We start from the raw sequence: 22,592 nt of genomic DNA, 5'->3' as shown, positions 1-22,592 counted from the left end.
TAGTTTCTTTACTCATTTTGCTCTTTGGATTTCACATATACATGTGTGGGTAAACGTGGGTTTACAGTTATACATATGGAAAAAAACATGCAGGTTCTTGTTATTATTATAATAGCTTTATTAACTCAAAAGAATGTCACAATACAACTTCAAACCTACTTTTGCCCACCCCGTAGATGAAATCATATGGTATGTCTCTTTCTCTGACTGACTTATTTCACTTAGCATAATACCTTGTAGATCCATTGATGCTATTGCAAGGGTAATCTTTTATTCTTTTTTATGAGCAAGTAATATTCCATTGTGTATATGTGCCACCACATTTTTATCCACTCATCTATTGATGGGCACTTGGTTGTTCCCATATATTAGCTATTTTAAATAACACTGTAATGCATACAGGGGTATTTGTATATATTACCAGAAGTGGAATTTCTGGATCATAAAGAAGTTTCATTTTTTAATTTTTAAACTTATTTTTATTGTTGAAAGTATTACAGATATCCCTCATTTTCCCATGCCCCCCTCCACCTGGCTCGCACCCCACCCCAGGCCTTCACCACACTATTATCTGTGTTCATGGACTATGCACATATGCGTAAGTTCTTTGCTTAATCTCTTCCTGCCTCCTCTCCTGTCAGTCTGTTTCATGCTTCAGTGTGTCAGGATCTATTTTGTTCATCAGTTTATTTTGTTCATTAGATTCCATATATAAGTGAGATCATGTGATATTTCTCTTTCTCTAACTGGCTTATTTTACTTAGTATAAAACTTTCCAGGTCCCTCCATGCTGTCTCAAAGGGTAAGAAATCCTTCTTTTTTACAGCTGCATAGTATTCCATTGTGTAAAGGTGCCACAGCTTTTTTATCCACTCATCTACTGATGAACACTTGGGCAGTTTCCAGATCTTAGCTATGGTAAATAATGCTGCTTTGAACATAGGAGTGTACATATTCTTTCTGATTGGCATTTTGGTATTATTAGGATATATTCCTGGAAATGGGATCACTGGGTCAAATGGCAGTTCCATTTTTAATTTTTTGAGGAATCTCTATACTGTTTTCCACAGTCTCTGCATTCCCAACAGCAGAGCACTAAGTACTAGGGTTTCCTTTTCTCCACATCCTTACCAGCACTTGTTGTTTGTTGATTACTTGATGGTAGCCATTCTGGCAGATGTGAGGTGATTTTTCATTGTGATTTTAATTTGCATCTCTCTGATGATTAGTAATGTTGAGTGTCTTTTTATATGTCTCTTGGCCATCTGTATGTCCTCTTGAGAGAACTGTCTACTCAGATATTCTGCCCATTTTTAATTGGGTTGCTAGTTGTTGTGTTTTGTTTTTTATGTTGAGTTTTATGAGTTCTTTATAAATTTTGAATATTCACTTATGAGATATATCATTGCTATGTTTCTTCTATCACTCTGGACATTGTATTTTTGTTTTGTTGTGCAAAAACTTTTTTAGTTATATGTAGTCCAGTTTGTTTATTTTTTTATTTTGTTAACCTTGCCTGAAGAGGTATACTGAAAAAAATATTGCTAAGGGAAATGTCAGAGAGTTCACTGGCTGTGCTTTAATCTATGAGTATTATGGTTTCAAGTCTTAAATTTAACTTTTCAATCCATTTTTAGTTTATTCTTGTATCTGGTGTAGGAAGGTGGTCTAGTTTCATTTTCCATATGTATCTGTTCAATTTTCCAAACATCATTTATTGATTACACTATCTTTAACCCATTGTATGTTCTTGCCTCCTTTGCTATAGATTAACTGAACATGTAGGTGTGGTTTATTTCTGGGCTCTGTATTCTGTTCCATTGATCCACATATGTGTGTTGTATTCCAGTACCTTGCTGTTTTCATTACTATAGCTTTGTAGTATAGTTTGATATCAGGTAGTGTGATACCTCCTCCTTTTTTTTCCCTCAACATTGCTATGGCTATTAGGGGTCTTTTGTGGTTTCATATAAATTTTTGCATTATGTGTTCTAGTTCTGGAAAAAAATACCATTGATACTTTGATAGGAATTTTTTTAATCTATAGCTTGCATTGGGTAGTATGGGCATTGTAATGATGTTAATCCTTCCCCTCTGAGAGAATGGTATATGCTTCCATTTATTTGTATCTTCTTCCTTTGTTGTCTTAAAATTTTCTGAGTACAGATCTGTTACTTGGTTGAATTTATTCTTAGGAATTTTTTTATGCAATTGTAAATGGGATTGTAAATTGTGTTTTGGTGTTGGTTTGTTTTTGGTTTTTTGGTTTTGTTTTTTTGGAGGGGGTAGTTTCCCTTTCTGATAGTTTATTATTGTTGTATAAAAATGCAATCAATTTCTGATTGGGTGTTTTCTGCTACCTTGAATTCCAAATTGCTTATTTGATCCTCTGCTTTATCTAACCTGCCATTGATTCCTTCTAGTGTATTCTTTATTTAAGTTATTGTATTCTTCATTTCTGCCTGTTTCTTTTTTTGTGGTTTCTGCATCCCTTTTTTATGCTTACTATATCTTTAAGTTTTCACTGAGTTTGTGCAGTCTTTCCCTAAGTTCCTTGAGTTTTCTTATAACAATGGTTTTGAATTCTGTATCTTGTAGGTTGCTTTCCTCTCTTTATTTTAGTTCTCTTTTTTATATATCTCCTGATCTTTCATACGGGGCATGTTTCTTTGCCTCCCTATTTTGGCTGCCTCTCTGTATTTGTTTCTGTGTATTAGGCAGTTCTGCCTCAGGGTGAGTGCCTGTGGACGAGATTTTGTAAGTTGACCCTTTAAGAGTGCACCTGGATATTAGCAGTCACAGGTCTTAACCTGGCAGGTGAAATCCCCACTGATTTTCACAGCAGATGTTCTGTGGAACACTATTCCCATGCTTCAGGCTGTGGAGCCTGGCATGGGGTTGAGACAGGTCGCTCCTCAGGGGGGAACCTTTGCAGCCGAGAAATCCTCTAGATTCTAAACCACCACATGTGGGTACAAGGCCAGCCCTTTTCACATCTCTGCCCTTCCTACCTATCTGGATGCGGCTTCTTTTGTAAATCCTTAGTTATAAGACTTCTGTTCAGCTAGTCTTCAGTGGGTTATTCAGGTTGCTGTTTCTATAATTTAGTTATAATTTTGATTTGGTCCAGGGAGGAGGTAAGTGTAACTTTCACCTACTCCCCTTCAATCTTAGATCAAATTACTCATTTGTGATTGAATTGTATGTCACTTACCTGGGGGAAATGGTATTAAAGATTTTTGAATTTTTTATTTTAATGCAATGTGAAAATAAGATTTTTTAAAGGTTAAGTACCCAGACTGATTTTTTGAGATCTGTAAATTAATCTTCTACCTCCAAACCTGTAAAAATTTAAAGAACATTTTTACCCACTATTAAATTTAGGTCCTATAGCTGGCAAGAGCAAAAGACGAATTTCTTGCAAAGATCTTGGCCGTGGTGACTGTGAGGGCTGGCTTTGGAAGAAGAAAGATGCAAAGAGTTATTTTTCACAGAAATGGAAGAAATATTGGTTTGTCCTTAAGGATGCATCCCTATATTGGTATATTAATGAGGAGGTAAGACAAAGCATATTTTGTTTGCCCATACATTCTCTATCTTTAACCAAAAGAATTACCGTTTTGAAACATATTTTAAAATCATGTAATCACCTTGAAGCTAAATTCAGGAGATTTCTGCTAGTTATTTTTCGTTAGAAAATATTTAAGACTTCTTAAAATAATTACATTTTGGGGTTCTATAAAGATAGTTGTGTCATTTTTTCTAATGAAGCTACAGATCTGAAACTCAGATAAAGTAATTTTGTATATCTAATTAAAAATACCAAGCCAATTAAAGCTGTTGCTTAACTTAAATGATTATTGTATATGTAAATTTGATATAGACTTTTAAATGCTTTGTTTTGTTCGAAGTTTTAAATTTTTTCTGGAGAAGTGAGGACGTCCTTTTGTAATTTTAATAGATTAGTATCGCCAGAATTTATTTCAGTTTTTCTTTTTTTAAAAATGAACTGGTAGACTGATTTTGAAAATTTGCAAGTATTCACTCTATTTGGCACAATTGGGGTGTGAATATAATAAATACATTTAATTGTTTTTTATGATTTCCTGATTCATTTGCAGTAAACATATTTATATCCAGAATAATTATATCACAATCTATCACATATCACAACAGATATACAAGAATATACCTTACTCATTGATATTCCCTTTACATTACTATGTTTTCTTTGATTTCTTTGCCATAGACATCTATCAGTTCACCTCATTATGTTTGTTAACAATATTTTCTATTGTTAACTTGTTTTCTCAAAAAATATATGTGGTTTAATGAAATATAGTGGCTAAATAGACTTATATGAATACTGTCAAAACATTATTCAATTTGTATTCGAAGATTGATTTTTGAAATGTATTTTAAAATTATTATGCCTATGATTATAATATCCAGTATGTAGAGAATTTTTTGTTCCCTAGACAGGCTGTTATAATGTTATATTATATTAGGTTATGTGTAAGAGGGTAGACTTAACACTGCCTGAGTTACTGTGCCTCAGTTTCCATTTCTGCAAAAAAGGGAATAATAATAGTTCCTAGGTCACTGAGCTCTCATATGTATGAAAAGAATCAGTACACTTACACCAATGTTTGGTACATACTATGTACTCAATAAACATATGCTATTAGTAATATTTTACAAATTGGCATATTTCATTTTTGAAATCTTGAATTACTATCTTGCTATTTAAGATAAATGTCTCTATTAACTATATAGAAGAATTTGATTATTTACTTTTAATATTCTTTCTGGCAATCACATAATTATGTGTGTCTTATTTTAGATATACTAAACAGACCATAATTTTACCATATATATATGCCAATCAAGCATTATCAAAATATAGTATTTTCTATGTCTCTTTTTATTTTAAGATCACCTGTAGATTTGTCTGCTTGTGATAAATTATATTCTATGTTTACAGTTCAAGTGATCAAAAAAAATTGTGGCCCCTTTTTCTTGAACAGTATCTAAATTTCAGTCAGATAGTTATTGTTACTGTGTTAGCCTTGCAAGAGGTGAGTGGATAATTCCAATGTATACATTCCAAGAAATACCCTTGTATGACATTATTAGGAGTAATATAAAAGTTCCTTATCATATCATTTTGAGAAGATAATAACTACCCCTAAAATACTTTAAATTGTTGAACATTTAAACATTTTACATTAAAGACAGCAGGATAACAGGGGAAATCAAAATTGAAAAAAAATAGATTTGAGACTATTATATTTACCCAAAGATTTGAAGAAAAAACTCAAATATTGAGAAAGTTATAATATTGCTTTTTTAATAATACAAACATTTTAGTCACTATCAGTTATACCAATTTTTAAAGTTTAACATGTACAAACACACACAGTAAAAGAATTGAAAGTCTGTTTTTTCTTTGAGGTTGTAAATGAGGATTTAATCTTACTTAAACTTGAAATATAAGAAGGAATGAACTGGTACAGCATGGATCGAAGTCCGGGAGAGTCAGTCTTAAGAGCGTGGTCATGAGGTGAAAGGGACAACAATGAAAGGGTTTAACCACAGTCAATGTTAGCATAGTTGGGATCCTTTGTATCTAATGTAAGATTCTGGATAATACTTCTGTCTTGTTGTTTCATCCCTCATTAGAGATAGGAGGATTTTATAGATTTCATTTGATTTTCCAAGTGAAAAATAACCTTTGCGTATAGCATATATACCAAGTCATATATTTGAAGATTAACAAAATAGTTATTTAATTTAGGTTTGATAAGAGATTTCTTTGAAGGCAGAAAAGGAATTGAGTTAGTAAACTTACCTATACTTTACATCTGAGCGTTAAATATCATAGATAATTATAAATTGTAAATGTGGACTAAAGTTATTTTAAGTCTTGTTAAAGTTTATATGCATCAGATTAGAAAATTACTTATAAACCATATTTCAATTTTATTAAATAAGATGTGTATGCTCCAAAAAGAATTACCTGTCTTCATTTTAATGTAAAAAAGATTTTAAAATTTTTCTATATACATTTTAATTTATAGTATTCAAATTTCCAAAATATACCTTTAGTTTAAGGGAATGTAACAGATAAGAGTGGAATTCTAATCTCTAAAATGTAAAATTTAAGAATTAAATGGACAGATTGATTACTATAGATATTTAAAGCCTAGTTATATAGTATCAGCTTCAAACCTTTGTATATAATATCCTAAACTAGAGTGTTACCTTTTTAGGATGAAAAAGCAGAAGGATTCATCAGTCTGCCTGAATTTAAAATTGATAGAGCCAGTGAATGCCGCAAGAAATAGTAAGTTCATTTCCTTTGGGGAGAAGGAGAAAAGGGAAAGCTTTTTAAACTTTTCCTAGCTTTTAAATTACAGGCTGCTTGTCTAATGCTTTCAAATTGAGGTAATAAGAAAGCATTTTGTGATCAGAAAATTGGATTTTTTACTGATTTCTGTCATCATGGCAGAAGCATTATATATGTGAACTCAGGTTAGATTGTTGAGGTAATTTTACCCATTAAAATGATTATGTTCTAATCTATTTCCCAATTTGAAATAAAATAAATGTACTTTATTTTCTTTTGCAGTGCATTCAAAGCCTGTCATCCTAAAATCAAAAGCTTTTACTTTGCTGCTGAGCATCTTGATGATATGAACAGGTAAAGTGTACTTAAATTTCAAAATAATTACGAAGTTAGTAAGGCTTAGAATTCTAAGCTTTCCACATTAATACTTAGATAATGTCACTGAAGTTTCTAGATCAACCAAGTTTAAAATAAAATGTAGCCAACCTAATTTTAAAGGACAGCATTAAAAAGTCAAAGTAAACTCATTGACTGTCAAGTTTACCAAAAATATGCCAGAATCCATCTATGCGGGGGGGGGGGGGGGGGGGAGGGGACTAAGAATATTTTTTAAATTTTATTTTTTTATTGTTGTTATTCCTTACCCAATGATATTTTTCCCATTTATTTTTAGAGAGTGTGGAAGGGAGGGGGAGAGACAGAGAAAAACATCCATGTGAGAGAGATACATCAATTAGTTGCCTCTTGCAACACCAAACTAGGGCCAGGGATGGAGCCTCCAACCAAGGTATATGCTCTTGACCAGAATCGACTTGCGACCCTTCAGTCTATGGGCTGATGCTCCATCCACTGGGCCAAACAGACTATGGCAGAAAATATTTTTTAAAGTCCATTTCGAGAATAGGTATTCAGATTTACTCCTAGGTGAGGGAAAAAAGATATCTACACAAAAAAAGCTGATTTTCCTAGGTTTGAGCATTTATGACAGAATATCCATCTCAATAATTCATGCCTAAGCAAAGTTTGTATTTCTTTCTGACACCATCTATCGCTGGACAGGATTATATAGCCAAATTATTAGATGGCTACTTGGTTATTTGGTGGCTCTGAGAAAAAAATCTCTATATTTTTTCCATCATCTGTAACATTCCACTTTGTTTCTACTTTAGCTTTTATGAATTTGATCCTTTCACTGCTCCCTTTTCTAGATATATAAAAATTGGATTGAAGATTGCAATATTTCCCTTTCTAGGTCTTCACCAGGTAGAACATATTATATATATGCAGATGGTTAAGGTGGTTATACAAAGTGGTCCAGAGCATGGACTTTGGAACCAGACTATCCAAAGTCTAGCTCTCCTACTTACTATTCTGTGACCTTGGACATAGACCTTAATCTCTCTATGCCAGGTATTAACCCTTTTTAATAATGGAGATAATAACCATTTTCACCTATAAGACTTTTATGAGTAGCAAATAATCACACATAAAAGCCTACTAAGTTGTAAGTGCTATAAAATATTCACTCGCAATATAGATTCTTTTTATAAACTATGAGCTCTTGCCCCATTTACCTTTCTTTGTGTGACTAAAAACTTGGTATCCAAATATTTTAACCACAAAATGATGCAGTTTTTTTAAAATGCGCTTAAACACACTAAATGAACACTGAATGTGCTTTTTTCTTTATCTGTCCATTTTCCTTTGTTTTGGAGAGTATAATTTAGAGTCTTATTAATATTGTTCTTTGACACTGGGAAAACAGGCATGGTTTTTCCAAAGCAAGGATATGAATACAAGAAAATGGCAAAGGTATTGAACATGGTTGATAAAATCTTTCATTATTGATAAGAAAACTGAGCTTTTCATGTAGTTTCTATAATGTTATCTTAATGAATACATTACCATTCTTGAAATATCATGCTAGGCAACCAGAATTTTAGAGAGCGTTTTCTCCTTGTTTTCAAAATAAAAAATGTCCATTCACATCATTGATGTTTCTCTCTCTCTCTCTCTCCTTCTGCCTTTCTTTCTCTGAAATTAATAAAAACATATATTTAAAAAATAAATGAGTATTAAAACATTAAAAAATTATTTCCATTTTGTGTGAAGTCCGTGCGGGGGAAAAAACAAAACACCTTGTTTCTGAGACTTAGTTACTGAATTAATTTGGCTTATATATTTCTCAAACACTATCTGGCACACATAGGCTTCGAATAAATGTTTCTTGAAGTATTTAATGCATACATATATGTTGTTCATAAGAGCCCGTAAATAGAAAATCATAACTGCAACACATATATAGGTTAGATGCTTCTAGATGAGGTCTTAAGGACAAGTTTATCTAAGATTGTACCAACATTTGTGTGTTGCTCAGCTTATTGTGACTTGAGTTCATCTACACACTTTCTTAATAGTGTTTATTATGAACAGCAATTTTATTTGTAAAAGTAGTTTAATTTTTCCATTGTTTTATGAAATTTAGCAATTCTAGAGCTCATTGAAGGCAAAAAGTATGTCATATTCATTTTTGTATCCCCATAACTCAGTATGCAGCATATAGCAGATACTTAATAAATGTGGAAACTGAACAATTAAGTAATCCTCTTTTTTTAGTTTCCTGGTTCATTTTATAAAATGAACTTCTGATAAAATGAAATTTCAATGATATTTTTAAAAGTAGTAAATATGAGGTAATAAATTAAAATTAAATAATAAATAGTCCTCTAGTGGCATAATCTTCATTTTCACCCAAATAGACCCAGAGCAATGTTTCCTATAAGAGTGCTAAGATTTGCCTTGTAGTACAAATTCAAACCCTTCAAATGACCTATAGACTAGATTTTAATTTTGACCTTTTACTACTGATTACATCATTTTTAAAAGGGTATTTGTCATGATGTTAACTTTTTGACTTATAGTTTATAATTTTCTGAAGAATGGTGTGTGTATACCATGCTGTTGAATTCATTTGATCAATCTTTATTTTATTCCATTTTGCTCTAATCCCTTATTAACTTTCTAAACATATTTGAGGTGATAATTACATTGTAGGTTTCGTCAAAATAAAGTTGGACTTTAAGTGACTTATTCATAAAGTTAAAACTTAAATTGCCATGGATGTGATTTTGTCTATTCAGAACACAATTTTCCTCCCTTTTCAAGGTATTCCAAGTATCTGATGCACATTTAGCACCACTTAGCATAAATGATGCATTGTATGAGTCACTTTAAAAAATGTCATCTTCCACTTAACAGAGGAGATAACCTGTTAGGAGAAAAAGTTCTCAAACACAACTTTTTCTTAGAAATGTTCCTCAATCAGATTATTCCACAATTGAATGATGTTAGCCATACTAGTAATTCCACATTTACTCAAACTAATTTGCAAGGTGCATTCTTTTTTATTTTTTTTTATTTTGGAAAGTATACGGACCATAGCTCATAATAACCAATGGGAACTTGTCAGATCAGTTTAAAGATTTTGTGATTTGCTAATCTGATACAGTGTGAACAGTTGGAATAAAGAACACAGGGAGAGACCAGTGGAACAAAAGATGGAAGTTGAAACAGTGATTTACTTCAGTCAGTCCCCTGCATTGGCAACTGCAGCACTACTGAAAGAGAAAAGAACTAAGATCTATTTTTTAAATGTTTTTATTGATTTCAGAGAGAGAAAGGGAAACAGAGAGAGAGAAACATCAAGGATGAGAATCATCGATTGGCTGCCTCCTGCACACCCCCTACTGGAGACTGAGGGCACAACCCAGGGCTTTGTCCTGACGGTGACCTCCTGATTTATGGGTTGACATCCAGCCACTGGGACAAGCCATTTGGGGAGAACTAAGATTTATTTTTAAATTACTATTATTCATGGGGATAAATTTTCAGGGTCTAAGTAGGGGTTAAATTTGTATATGCTCACTTTGTCTTTGGAAAACCTAATATCCTTGTACTTAGAGACAAATGTCTAAAGTATTCCCAAGATGCGTTTCCCTTTGGATCATTAAACTCAAAAAAGCTTCAGCAACACTTAATATTTCATAGTGAAATTTATTTTGACGGTCAAGGTACACAACTTTTTTCCTTATTAGGACAACATATCTGATATTATTTAAGTGTCTCTAAGGAAGCATTTCTTCTGAAGAAATAAAACAACAGAATTAGGTGGAATGCACATTGGAATAACAGAGTTAATAGGGTTTTGTTCATCTCAAAATCCTTGATGTTGCAGACATTAATAGTTTTGCCAAGACTTTTCTATTGAAATAGCACCTTTGGTGGGGGAGCATTTTGCATTCTAGCATGTTATAACTAATGGAAGTCTTCATGTGTCAAGAGTAGCAAAGAACACATCTTTTATGTAGGATTTTTCCATATATTCTTAGGCTACTAAAATAAATATTTCTAAGAAGTGTAAGAAATTAAGACACAATGCTTCTGATTTTAATATTTTTTTTCAGATGGCTTAACAGAATCAATATGCTGACTGCAGGATATGCAGAAAGAGAGAGGATTAAGCAAGAACAAGGTAAAGGAATACTTTTTCTTCAATTGTTTTTTTTTTCTTGCTGTTATTTTGTAGTGATTCACTGCTATCATTTGACAGAAAATGCATATGTTAGTTTGTGACCATTTCTCTTTTAAGTACTAGTACTTTGAATGTAAACCATACCATTGTATAGGTAAGTTTAATAAATTAAACAGATAAAGAATAAACACAAAATTTTGGAGCAGCAAATATGAAGTTCTATTCTGTTTGTTACCAACTCCCTCAGTCTACTTTCCATGAAAGAAAAAAATATTAAAAATTAAAATGTCTGTAATTGGTTCTGTATATTGACCCAATTCTGCTCCTTGGTTGTTATTTTTTTCTGTCTAATAGTCACTTAGACATTTAAGTGACTTTTTATGCTAAGAGCTCGGGAGAATGATCTCTTCTATAAATTATCACATTTGGATATGTTCTTCAGTTTTGTTACTATGTAACTCTATGATTTTTATGGAACTTGACTTGGTAACGACCTCAGATTTATGAACCACAATGTCATTATGCAGAACTGAAATCTTAACAAAAGCTGTGGTCACCACTCTGAGGTGGCATCACATTTCCCAGAGAGTATTTGCTATACATCACTTGGAATCTTAGTTTTTTGAAAATTTTGAGACATCCTAAAGTTGAAAGAATTCCACAGACTGATGTATACACAAACGTAGTTCTAGTTGTGTGTTCAGTGGGTATAGCCTGTTTATTGATGTGGAGATTCTAAAAGCCTTTTGTTTCCTGAAGACTAAAGGTTAGAGGGACCTTCTAGTAAAAAAGATAACCAGATCCTTAAACTAATCTGTTAACAAACGTGTAGAGCAGGAGGCAGCAAACTCCTGTAAAGCCCAAAGTAGTAAATATTTTAGGCTTTGCAGGCCAGAAAGATTCTGTCACAATTACTCAACTCTGCTGTTGCAGTATGAAAGCAGCTGTAAGCATGTGCAGGGGCATGGCTGTGCTCCAATCAAGTTTTATTTGTTGACACTAGGATTGAATTTCATATCATGTTTTACCTTTCAAAAGATAGTCTTCTTTTGCTGTTTTTTAACCATTTAAAAATGTAAAACCCATTCTTACTTCACAGGCCCCTATAAACACACGCAAAGCTCCTCATCGGCCTGGAGGCCGTAGTTTACAATCTCTGGTTTAGAGCCACGGGGTGAGAGAAAGGGGTGGGTAGAGAAGTGCAGCGTGAGAAGATAGGGCAGGAGATTTCGAAGAAATAGCAACATATGGTTCCTGCCAGTGGGAATTTATCATCTTGTTAAGAATCTCAAAAATACACACTTGAAATTGCTTAAGAAAAATTAAACAGTGGTATAAAGTACATCAGTGCTAATTTTTGCATAATATACAACTGATTAAAATTTGCTAAGGAGATGCAAAAAATAAAATAAAACCTGAGAAGGAGATAAGATTAATGAAGAAATACTTGCTGGAGAAAGGGATCAGAACGTTGGTGGTGGAGAAGGAGAGAAGGTATTTTATTCAATATTAAGTGTTTCTGTGTAAGGCCTCCCAGTAGGTAGCACTCTAATTATATCAAGGTGAAATAGGCACTCATCATGCCTGAAATTACATTGAATTCTAGTAGAAAGGACATTTTTCGTACAACACAGAAAATAAAATGTAATCAAGTTTCGTGAGTATGACACTGGAGAGACTCCTTCCAGCTGGGGAGTCGGGAGATAGGCTTTCTGTTGGCTCCATTATCTAAACTGGTTCTCGCAGGATGAGAAAAATGTAGAGTCAAGGAAATAACAAAATAAATAAAACATCCCTGCAGTGGAATCACCATATATACTTCAACAAATAATGTGGAAGCCGTCTCCATCAAATCAGTGCACACAGGCCAATGCCAGGCCAGTTGTTGAGCCACGATTCTTCACTGTTAAAAGTTTGTTCAATGCAGCCGAAACCGGTTTGGCTCAGTGGATAGAGTGTCGGCCTGCAGACTGAAGTGTCCCTGGTTAGATTCTGGTCAAAGGCATGTACCTTGGTTGCGGCCACATCCCCAGTAGGGGGCGTGCAAGAGGCAGCTGATCGATGACTCTCATTGATGTTTCTAACTATCTCTCTCCCTTCCTCTCTGTAAAAAATCAATAATATATATATATTTAAAAAAAAAAAAAAAAAACTTTGTTCAATGCAGACAGCAACACAGTGATTACCAGAAGGAAAGGGAGTTGCAGGGAGATAGAAGAGAATATAGGTGGGATAAATGGAGATGGAAGGAGTCTTAACTTGGGGTAGTGAACGCATGATAAAAGACACAGAGGATGTATTATAAAATTGTACACCTGAAAACTATATAATTTTGAATTAGCCAATGTCACCCCAATAAATACAATATTTTTTTAAGAAAGTATTATTCCTCACTTTCATGCTTCAACTTCATTTATAGGCTTATAATCATGTGGAGAGTGCAAAAAATATAAGCCTTCCTTTTCAAATTTATTTAAATGGCATAAAACTGTTCTCTAAAGATGCATATAGATTTATTTCTGATCTTTTTAAGATGGAAGAATTAGAAGTTAGGGCAGTGTACTGATAGTAAAATGAATCTTTGAAACAAGTCAATTTGTGTGATTCTAGAGGCTTGGATTTTCAGGCTTAACTTCTGTATGTTATTACTGGGCATTACTTTAAAGCTGAGCATGGTCTTGATTTTGGTGAATTTTTGTAATGGTATTATATGGCCAAATTTCACTATGGATGAAAGAACTGGTAAGTTGTATTATACATATTGGCTCAAAAAAGTTTTCATTTCATGGATTCATGCTGCCCTGGTCTCCCATGTGAGTTTATATTTTAGTGCCCACTGGAGTACGGTAGATAATAATATGCAGAAGCTAAGAGTTGCAATTCAAGTCTGACTTGGTAATGCAGTGCAACTGGAATCTGAAATAATCTGGATTTCCACTTAGAGTGTACCTTCCTCAGGCACTCTAACATAACTCATAAACATGGACCTTCTACCTCTGCATGAATAGTAGTCTATATAGAAAACTACTGAATGCATGTCTAGTCCACACTTCTGTACAGTCATTTGACATCTCCTGAGTGCCATTCTCAGTACCAAAGTTAAACTTCATACAAAATATAGCTGCTTGAAGATTGGGAATATTTCACAGTGATGCAATGGAATAACTGCCAAACACTGTATCTGTTTAAATACCCAGTGCAGCTTAGATGTTACTCTTTCATTGACTGAAATACGAGTTTAGTGAATTACTGTCTTTAGCTACAGATGTGTAAAGGATGTGAGGTTCTCTTTCATTATTCGTCATTGTACTAGAGAAAACAGGGTTACACTAAATTCTGCCAAGATCACAATTTGGCAAATTATCTGCTAATCATTTGTCTATATTTTTCCAGCTTCAAGTTAGACATTCATAACACATTCTTTTCAATTGCATATTAGGTCTTTTCAGAGCTTTAATTACATAAAAATGAATATAATATATTGTATTTCTTTGATAACTCTAGATGAAAAAGTCAATTTTTTTCAAATTATCCTTTTCTATGAACATGAGAAGTAATGCGGAAATTTTGCTGTTCTAGTGATGGCACTGTTTATTTATGATTAGTTACTTATAAAATTGAATTCACTGCAAGAGACATTAAAGTATCCATCTATTTTCTGCTAAATAGAGAGCTCAGAAAAATTAATTTTCTCTTAGAATGAAAATCAGACTGGTTTCAGTCTCTGAGCAACAGTGTGCCTGTAATTTTCCACACAACCCCAAAACAGCCGGACTAAAACTTCCATGTAGCCTTTCTCTGGCAGTGCTCTCTCAAAGTCATACAGATCAGTATAAGAAATCAAGTTAATTTGCAAAGTGGCATTTCAGTCTTTTCTTAGACAACCCAAGAAAACTGTAGATTGATGGTGCTTTTTAGTAAACCAATTACATCAAATAGTGGACTAAAGGTCTTCCGAATATGTCACTTTTAGTGATAGCTGCAGAGATATTGATAAAATTGTGCTCATTTTCTTGTCAGTGTGCTAATAAGGGCCAGTTGAGGTGCTGACTCTTTGAAACTCCAAAGGTGCAAAGGTCAAAGAGAAACTCAGCAGAGGTGCCAGTTTCTGGGAATCGTGAGAAAGATAAAAGCAGAGTGATCCTGGCAAGCCACGGGCTTGGGGGTGGGATGTGGAGGAGGTGCTTCATCGCCTCCTCAAAGTCCCTTCATCTCCAGCAGGGACTTCCCAGTAGTATTTCAAGATCCCAAAAAATTACCCAACCCAGGCCCTGGAGTTCTAAAATTCACTTTTGGGGGCTAGGATTTGCTATAAGAAAGAACTAATGTCTAAGAAGATGAACACCAGGCATTTATCTAAGTGATCTGGGTCAGACTGCCCTGACATGCTACCTGCAAAGTGGACCAGGAGTCCTAACTAATATTTATTGAGTGCTTTCAGGTTCAAAGGCTTTTGATATATATTACCGTATTTAACACACACACACACACACACACACACACACACCTCTTAAAGGCAGTTATTATTAGCCCTGTTTTATAGGGGACAAAACATACTCCTAAGGTTTAAGTAACCGTCACAAGAGCACAAAAAATGGTGTTATAGCCACGAATTGAACCTACAGCTGCTCAAATGTATAGCTAGTATATAGCTCATGGTTTTCTTACCGTGTTTGCTGGGTCCATTTCTGTCCATTTGGATTTGCAGGAGCGTTAGTACACTGACCTTCACCAGTGTGATCCAATGTAAAAAACAGATATCAAATTTCGATTAAATAGTCTTTTCTTACCTTTTACACAAAGGAAATTATTACAGTAGGAATAGAATGTTCAAAGTCCTTGTATTTTTAGGACTGAATATAATAATCTCCATTGCTAAAGAATTTCTGTTCACAGTAGCCAGACTTATAAAGCAGCAGGAGGAGAGGCTTAAACGAGTGTAGATATACAGTCCCAGCGTGTCATACACAAAGTCCCAGTGGCTTAACCCTCTGAGGTTTAGAGCAAGGCACTTAGTTGAAATCCTAATTCTACCACTTTCTATTCAGCATATAGTAAGTACTCAATAAATGTTAGCTGTACTTATAAATGCTAATCAGCAGCACAAGAAAACATGTAAAAATACTACAATATGAGAATTTTAGGAGGAGAGGGATCCTGTAAAAAATAAATGCCATGACTTTTCACAGAAATCTGAATATTAGTCAAGCCTTCTGATGGTTCTTTTGTGATTTAGAGTTTCATGAGAAAAAGGAAACTTCTGTTTTAATACCTTTTCACTTCTTTTATCATCGGAAATTCATATGGATAATACTTCTGGGTTTTTCCTTGTAAATCAGATAAAGAATTAGCCCAGCAATGACAGGTTGGTTGAGATGTTATTTGTGGAACAGATTCTGATTATTGCCCTTTCGCTGTATTTTATTTATTCAGCTAATATATCTCTTAGAATTTTCTCCCTCCTCTCTTGCCTGAGGTCAGCCAAGTCACTTTGTCTGGCAGCTTACATTTTCTACCCTTTTAAGTAGTTCTGGGAGTTTGGAGCTTGCAGCCCACATCAGCAGATTTGCCCTTTTGCATTTGGCAGGAATCAGGGTTTGCCATGTGTTTCCCAGTAGAGGTGGGAGTGTGGTGTTATAGAGATTTATGTCAGCATGACTCTGGAAACACTGATTGTTAGATAACCAGTGAATTGAAGCCAGAAAAGAGAATTGAGAACATTATTTTTGGAGATGTTTATATCTGTAGAGATCTACAGCAGTATATGTATCACTTTTCTTTGCGTGTTCATCTTTAGGATAAAATGGTACATTTTTAAGGGGCATTGTGTGATGTAATTCATTAATTGAAGCTATAGAATAATTTGGTCTGGAACCTCAAATACACCTAAACTTGATTGGCTTATGCAATGTCTTTTTTTAACTCCTTAAAATCGCGGTTATGTACAATTGCTTGCTTTGAAAGGAGGTTGGAGTAATTAATTGTACACTTCCTTCATTCTCAGAACCCAGGTGAAAATAAAAGTTGGTGGGCCTAGGGTAAGGGGTGCTGGGGAGCAGGGTATAGGAGTGGAATGTAAACTTCCTTCTGTTAGCTGGTATTGTGTGTGCCTGAAAATATGTCTAGAAACATTTAATGGAATGTTGATATATCCATGTGTGTGAATTTTCAGATTACTGGAGTGAGAGTGACAAGGAAGAAGCTGATACTCCATCAACACCCAAACAGGACAGTCCTCCGCCACCCTATGATACATACCCGCGGCCTCCCTCTGTAAGTTACCAACAGGAATATAAACAGCATCAGATTCTTTGACCTAAAATGTCTCTTTGTATGTTTATAAAAACAGATATGTGGTAAATTGCATGTTAGACCTCATCTTCGTAGGGGAAAGAAAATAGGGAGTCTAAAAGCAATAAGGGAATTTTTTTAAGTGAAGGGTACAAAGAATATTTAATCAAGAGAAACAGTAACCACAGGTTCCAGGCATAATAAATATCTGACCAGTTTTATGTTTTTATAATATGTATTTATTTATTTTAATATAATTTTATTTTTCATTACCCTTTATCCCCCCTATACCCCCTTCCACCTCCACCCACCCCCTCCCCATTGTAATGGCCACACTATTGTCCATGTCCATGAGTTCTTTCTTTTTTTTCTTTTGCTCAACCCCTCTGCCCCCCAAAACCCCACCACCACCACCAGAGCTGCCAGCCTGCCCTCTACGAGTCTCTTTATTTTGCTTATTAGTTCAGCTTGTTCATTAAATTCCACATATGCGTGAAACCATATGGTACTTGTATTTCTCTGACTGGTTCATTTCACTTAGCATAATGCTCTCCAGGTCCATCCATGCTGTCGCAAAGGGTAAAATTTTTGCCCTGACCAGATGGCTTTACAGATAAATGTTACCATTCAAATTATTCAAAAAGCAACTAACACCTGTCCTTCTCAAAGTATTCCAAAAAAAAATTAAGAGGTGGGATGACCAATATTATTAAGAAAATATACTGTGTGTGTCATAATAGCTTTTGTGAAAATAACAAAAATAGTTTTTAGAAACAATTAATTCATCTTATCTATTTCACACTAATAAATTTATACCTATATCCTTTAGAATCAACTCATGAAATTAAGATTACATCTATATTGAACATGTTTTGGCATTTAGATTTTTATAGAGCCATGGGGTCTGATTTAATGTATATGTTTATATGGTGCTTCAGACCTCTTAAACCTGTATAAATTATTCTGTGTATATACTTTGATCTTCTGATAGGTTAAACAACTTCTGCTTGTCGTGGGACTATCCCGCTTTATGCTCATTTCCCATCAGAAGTAGTGAAAGTATCTCAGTAGTGCCCCAGGTTAGACAATACATTGTATGATCATGGCACCATGATCTGCCTATCTTGGGACTGAGTCTTCCACATAGGAAACAGAAGCTAGATTTAGGTGATAAGAACAAACCTAATTCCACCTCCATATAAGTTCAGGGGATTTTCAATAAGAAAGGTGCCATGTAAGATGTTGATATAATTCCAGACCTTGGCCTTCTCAACCTTGGCTATGCATAAGAATCACCGCTGGAACATTTTAGAAATGCAGATGTTCATTTAAATATTCTAATTTAATATCCAAACATATTAAATCATAATATTTGGGCCTGCACACAGCTCACTGGACTGGACTGTGAACTTTTTTATAACAGTTTATTCATCTATACATTTCCTGGCCTAGCTCAGCACTGGCACTTATTATGTACGTGCTTGATAAATGTTTCTGAAATAAGTGGATGGGTACTTTTGGCTAATAATTAAAGGGAAGCCATATTTTTAATAAAATGTTTAAATACCTAAGGAGAAGAAGAGAAAAGTGAGGGAAATTCACAATCGTTCTACCTATATGCACATTTCTTTATTAAATGCTGAAGTTTACCTAGTGCCACAGAATGCAAGGATGAGCTATGGAAATGAAATAAGTCAGTGACAAGATATAGTTTTTATCATATTTCCCCTCTAGAACATCAGAGTCTGAATAATTCCTTTAAAATATTCATAGAAGAGGAAGAAAGGGAAATTCCAGCTATACCAAATAGCTCTTTAATCATAGCAGCATGTAAATTTCAAGCAGGAAACTATTCACATTGTTAGTAATGCATGAGAATATACACTGCCCACAGAGTATATTCTCATGGCATTCCACATGAGTTCTCCTTTCCCCTGAGGGGCAGCATGCACTTTCCCTCCAGCCAGGCTTGTCCTCAGCCCCATTTGTGATGATCATGTTTAACAAGTGTGGCTTCTCCTGCCAGAAGAGGGCCCGGGCTGGGCTGTCAGCCCCCCAGAGCTAGAATTAGGCTTGTTCCAGTAGCTGTGTCTGCAGGTCTGTTAGAGCATTCACTTGATTCCAGTTCTTTTTCTTGGCTGTGCTTTTTACTGTAACATATAGTCCCAAACTTTAAATTTCAGGGATAAAAATATCCCATTTTTCTTTTGTGTTTATGTACCCCGAAATGCCTGTGCTCAAGGGAAATGCTAATCCCTATCAGGGTATAATCTCATGCTACCTACATTTTTAACTCTAGAAAATGCCCCAGAATTGAATAAAGCTTGGCTGTGCTACCCATAGGAGCGGACATTCACCTGTGAAGTAGAGGAAGCGTTCTGTTGGTCATAGGCACTTTGTTTTCACATCCCAAAGTCTCTCTTCTTACACTCATCCCCAAGCTCCACAAAATCTGGAAATAAGAATTTGGCAACAATTGTTCAGGATTTCAAATGCACACAGATCTTAAAACCTTGGATTTGTTCAGTTGCTGAATAGTTCTTACATATATACTCACATTGTCTTATATTTTTGTTGTTGTAAAAAAAATTAATCTTTATTGTTGAAAGTGTTACATAGGTCCTCCTTTCCACCCCATTAACCCTTTCCAACCCACTGCCGTACCCCTCCCCCAGATCCTCACCACCCCATTGTCTGTGTCCACGGGCCATGCATATATGCACACAGGTTCATTGGCTGATCTCTTCCCACTCACCCTTTGCATTAATTTGTCAGATATTTCATGAGAGCCTGGTATAAATAGTTGCATTTCAATACCTCTACATCTCAGTCTCATGCAATGGCAGCTGAGGCCTAACTTTGAAAGCTTGACAGTTATTAACTCTCAACTGGCCATGTTGCCCAGTGGAAACCGATGTGTTCCTTGGTGATAGAAGTGGTCTGCTATTTCTGTAGAGACTGATCAGAGGCTCCTTTCCACAGATGAGTTGCGCCAGTCCTTATGTGGAAGCGAAACACAGCCGCCTCTCCTCCACAGAAACCTCTCAGTCTCAGTCCTCTCATGAGGAGTTTCGCCAGGAAGTGACTGGGAGCAGTGCGGTGTCCCCCATTCGCAAGACGGCCAGCCAGCGCCGCTCCTGGCAGGATTTAATCGAGACGCCCCTGACAAGCTCAGGATTACACTATCTTCAGACTCTGCCTCTGGAGGATTCCGTCTTCTCTGACTCCGCGGCCCTGTCCCCAGAGCACAGGCGGCAGTCCACCCTTCCAACTCAGAAATGCCACCTGCAGGATCACTATGGGCCGTTCCCCTTAGCCGAGAGCGAGAGGATGCAAGTGTTAAATGGAAACGGGGGCAAGCCTCGAAGTTTTACTCTGCCTCGAGATAGCGGGTTCAACCACTGCTGTCTGAATGCGCCGGTTAGTGCCTGTGACCCGCAGGATGACGTGCAAGCCACAGAGGTGGAGGAAGAGGAGGAGGAGGAGGAGGAAGGGGAGGCAGCAGGGGAAAACATAGGAGACAAAAGTAAGTATGTTGATGGAGATTGTTAGCCTGTATACCCAGAGTCCTAACCTTTTCAAACTTCTTATTTTAAGAAAATAGAATTCTGTTTCCCCTTTTTCTTAAAATAATGGTCTTGCTACATAGGAAGTTAGGTACCCCTTGGTGTCCTACTTTCAAAACTGAAGTAGCTTGTGGGGAAAAGATGAGTGATGAAACTTATATCCCAGGATACCCATAGCTAGAGCAAATAACTTTTTTCTCCAGTTATCTATGGCCTTTTAAGGTCAGTGGTATTCATTTCTTTATCTTCCTCTGCTTAGCCACTTCTCACTTGCATGTATCATCCTTTGGTCCACAGTTTTTGCCCCCTAAATTTGTGTTAAGAAACTTTAAATACTTCAAGGAGGATGTTCACAGAACCTTGATTGAAAAAGTAAGTGAACACACACACACACAACTTTAAAATCCAAATTTTTCCAAGAAAAAATTTTCACTATTGTTTCTATCAACTTAGCCAAATTTATGTCTAGAAACCAATTTGCAAAAAGCATCCATTTACTTTCTTATTATACTATGGATGTTGATTATAAATTTCAATTTATATGAATCAACTCTTAAGAGAGACAAATCAGTTAAGTAACCCTCTGTCTTGTTGGAATGAAGATGTTTACTGTTATCAAGTTCTTTATCCACCATGTAATACCGAGCATTTTTTAATAATTAATGTGATATACCAGTTTAGAAACTTAGGCTAGCTTAAGGAAACAGCTCTAAGTTACTTATTTACAAAGAAAATCTAGGGCTGGCTATAAATCTCTAATATTAAATATCCCCAAAATATAGAAGAAATAGTATAAAACTGTTAACATCATTTTATTCAAAATGAAGTCTAAGCCAGTTAGTGCATATAACCTGAGCCATTGTTGCTGAAACCACAGTTACTAATGTGGTTCTACTAGGGCATGAGACTACTCTTTTTAAAGGATGCAAACAGACTTCATCCTTCAGCCCATTTCATGAGTGCATGAGACGTTGACTACAGGATATATTTGTGTAAGTTCTTCATCACAACTGAAAATAACCAAAAGTTCACAGGTTAACAGTAGGCCAAGAGTCTCATTTCAAATGAGAGTCCTTTGGCGATTATAAACAAGAAAACAGAGTGAACTTCCTTTTATGGTATGGTTCTTTATTGCATTATTTAGTGGAAATAAAATTATGGCTTATACCATCAAATATGAGTTTCTTATAATAAAATTCATGTGTTAAACCAGTTTTCATGTATAGTTTAGCCATAATCTCCATCAGGAACATGGCATGTATATGGTTGGTACAAGAAAGGTAATTACCATCAATTACCTGCCAAGCCCTCGCAATATTAACATTTACTAGAGATCATGGAAGAGACTGTAGCAGAAATGTCTAGGAACTATGGTAGGCCTCTGTAAGAGTTCTGGCAAACAGATAAAACATTTTTAATAAGATAATTATCACAGTATAACTAAAGGTGAGTTAGAAACTTCATATCAGCTGTCTGCCAGGTACTACACAACTGCTATTACTATGTCAGGTTTGTCCAGTACTACCAGCACAAAGCACATGCGCTAGGATCTCAAAGCCCGACCCTTGTGCTCACCCTTCCTTCTGGCCTCAGTAGCCCATAGAGCACCTCTAGGTACATGGATTTCAATTTCTTTTTCTCCTAGTGTCTCTTTTTTTTCTTTGACTGTTTTGTTGATTTGATTTACTTTAGCCATATAGACACATTCTTAAGTCAGGGGAGTTTTCCTTCAGGTTCCTAAATAACTCAAGTGGGCAGTTATTCCATACTATTCTCCATCTTTTTCAGTGGACTCTCTCTTTGTGGAATAATTGTGACGACACAGAACAGCCCCAGGAAGTGTGTCAGGAAATGT

General features: G+C 35.2%; 1 protein-coding gene across 5 annotated transcripts in view; it reads left to right on the top strand.

Moving 5' to 3' along the window:
- CNKSR2 (connector enhancer of kinase suppressor of Ras 2) overlaps nucleotides 1–22,592 on the top strand; it is a 240,265-nt gene that overhangs the window by 177,978 nt on the left and 39,695 nt on the right. For all 5 annotated transcript variants that reach the window (XM_084869473.1, XM_084869471.1, XM_084869470.1 and 2 more), the window contains 6 exons: nucleotides 3,385–3,557; nucleotides 6,273–6,346; nucleotides 6,632–6,703; nucleotides 10,813–10,880; nucleotides 17,053–17,153; nucleotides 20,154–20,697. In XM_084869473.1, the coding sequence (XP_084725599.1) occupies nucleotides 3,385–3,557; nucleotides 6,273–6,346; nucleotides 6,632–6,703; nucleotides 10,813–10,880; nucleotides 17,053–17,153; nucleotides 20,154–20,697 (1,032 nt within the window). The remainder of the gene's footprint in view (nucleotides 1–3,384; nucleotides 3,558–6,272; nucleotides 6,347–6,631; nucleotides 6,704–10,812; nucleotides 10,881–17,052; nucleotides 17,154–20,153; nucleotides 20,698–22,592) is intronic.

The sequence above is a fragment of the Pipistrellus hanaki genome, assembly GCF_964339955.1.
Source record: "Pipistrellus hanaki genome assembly, chromosome: X".
In the NCBI taxonomy this organism is placed as follows: Eukaryota; Metazoa; Chordata; class Mammalia; order Chiroptera; family Vespertilionidae; genus Pipistrellus; species Pipistrellus hanaki.
Note: the sequence above shows the minus strand (reverse complement) of the source record. Positions and strands in the feature narration are given on the sequence as shown.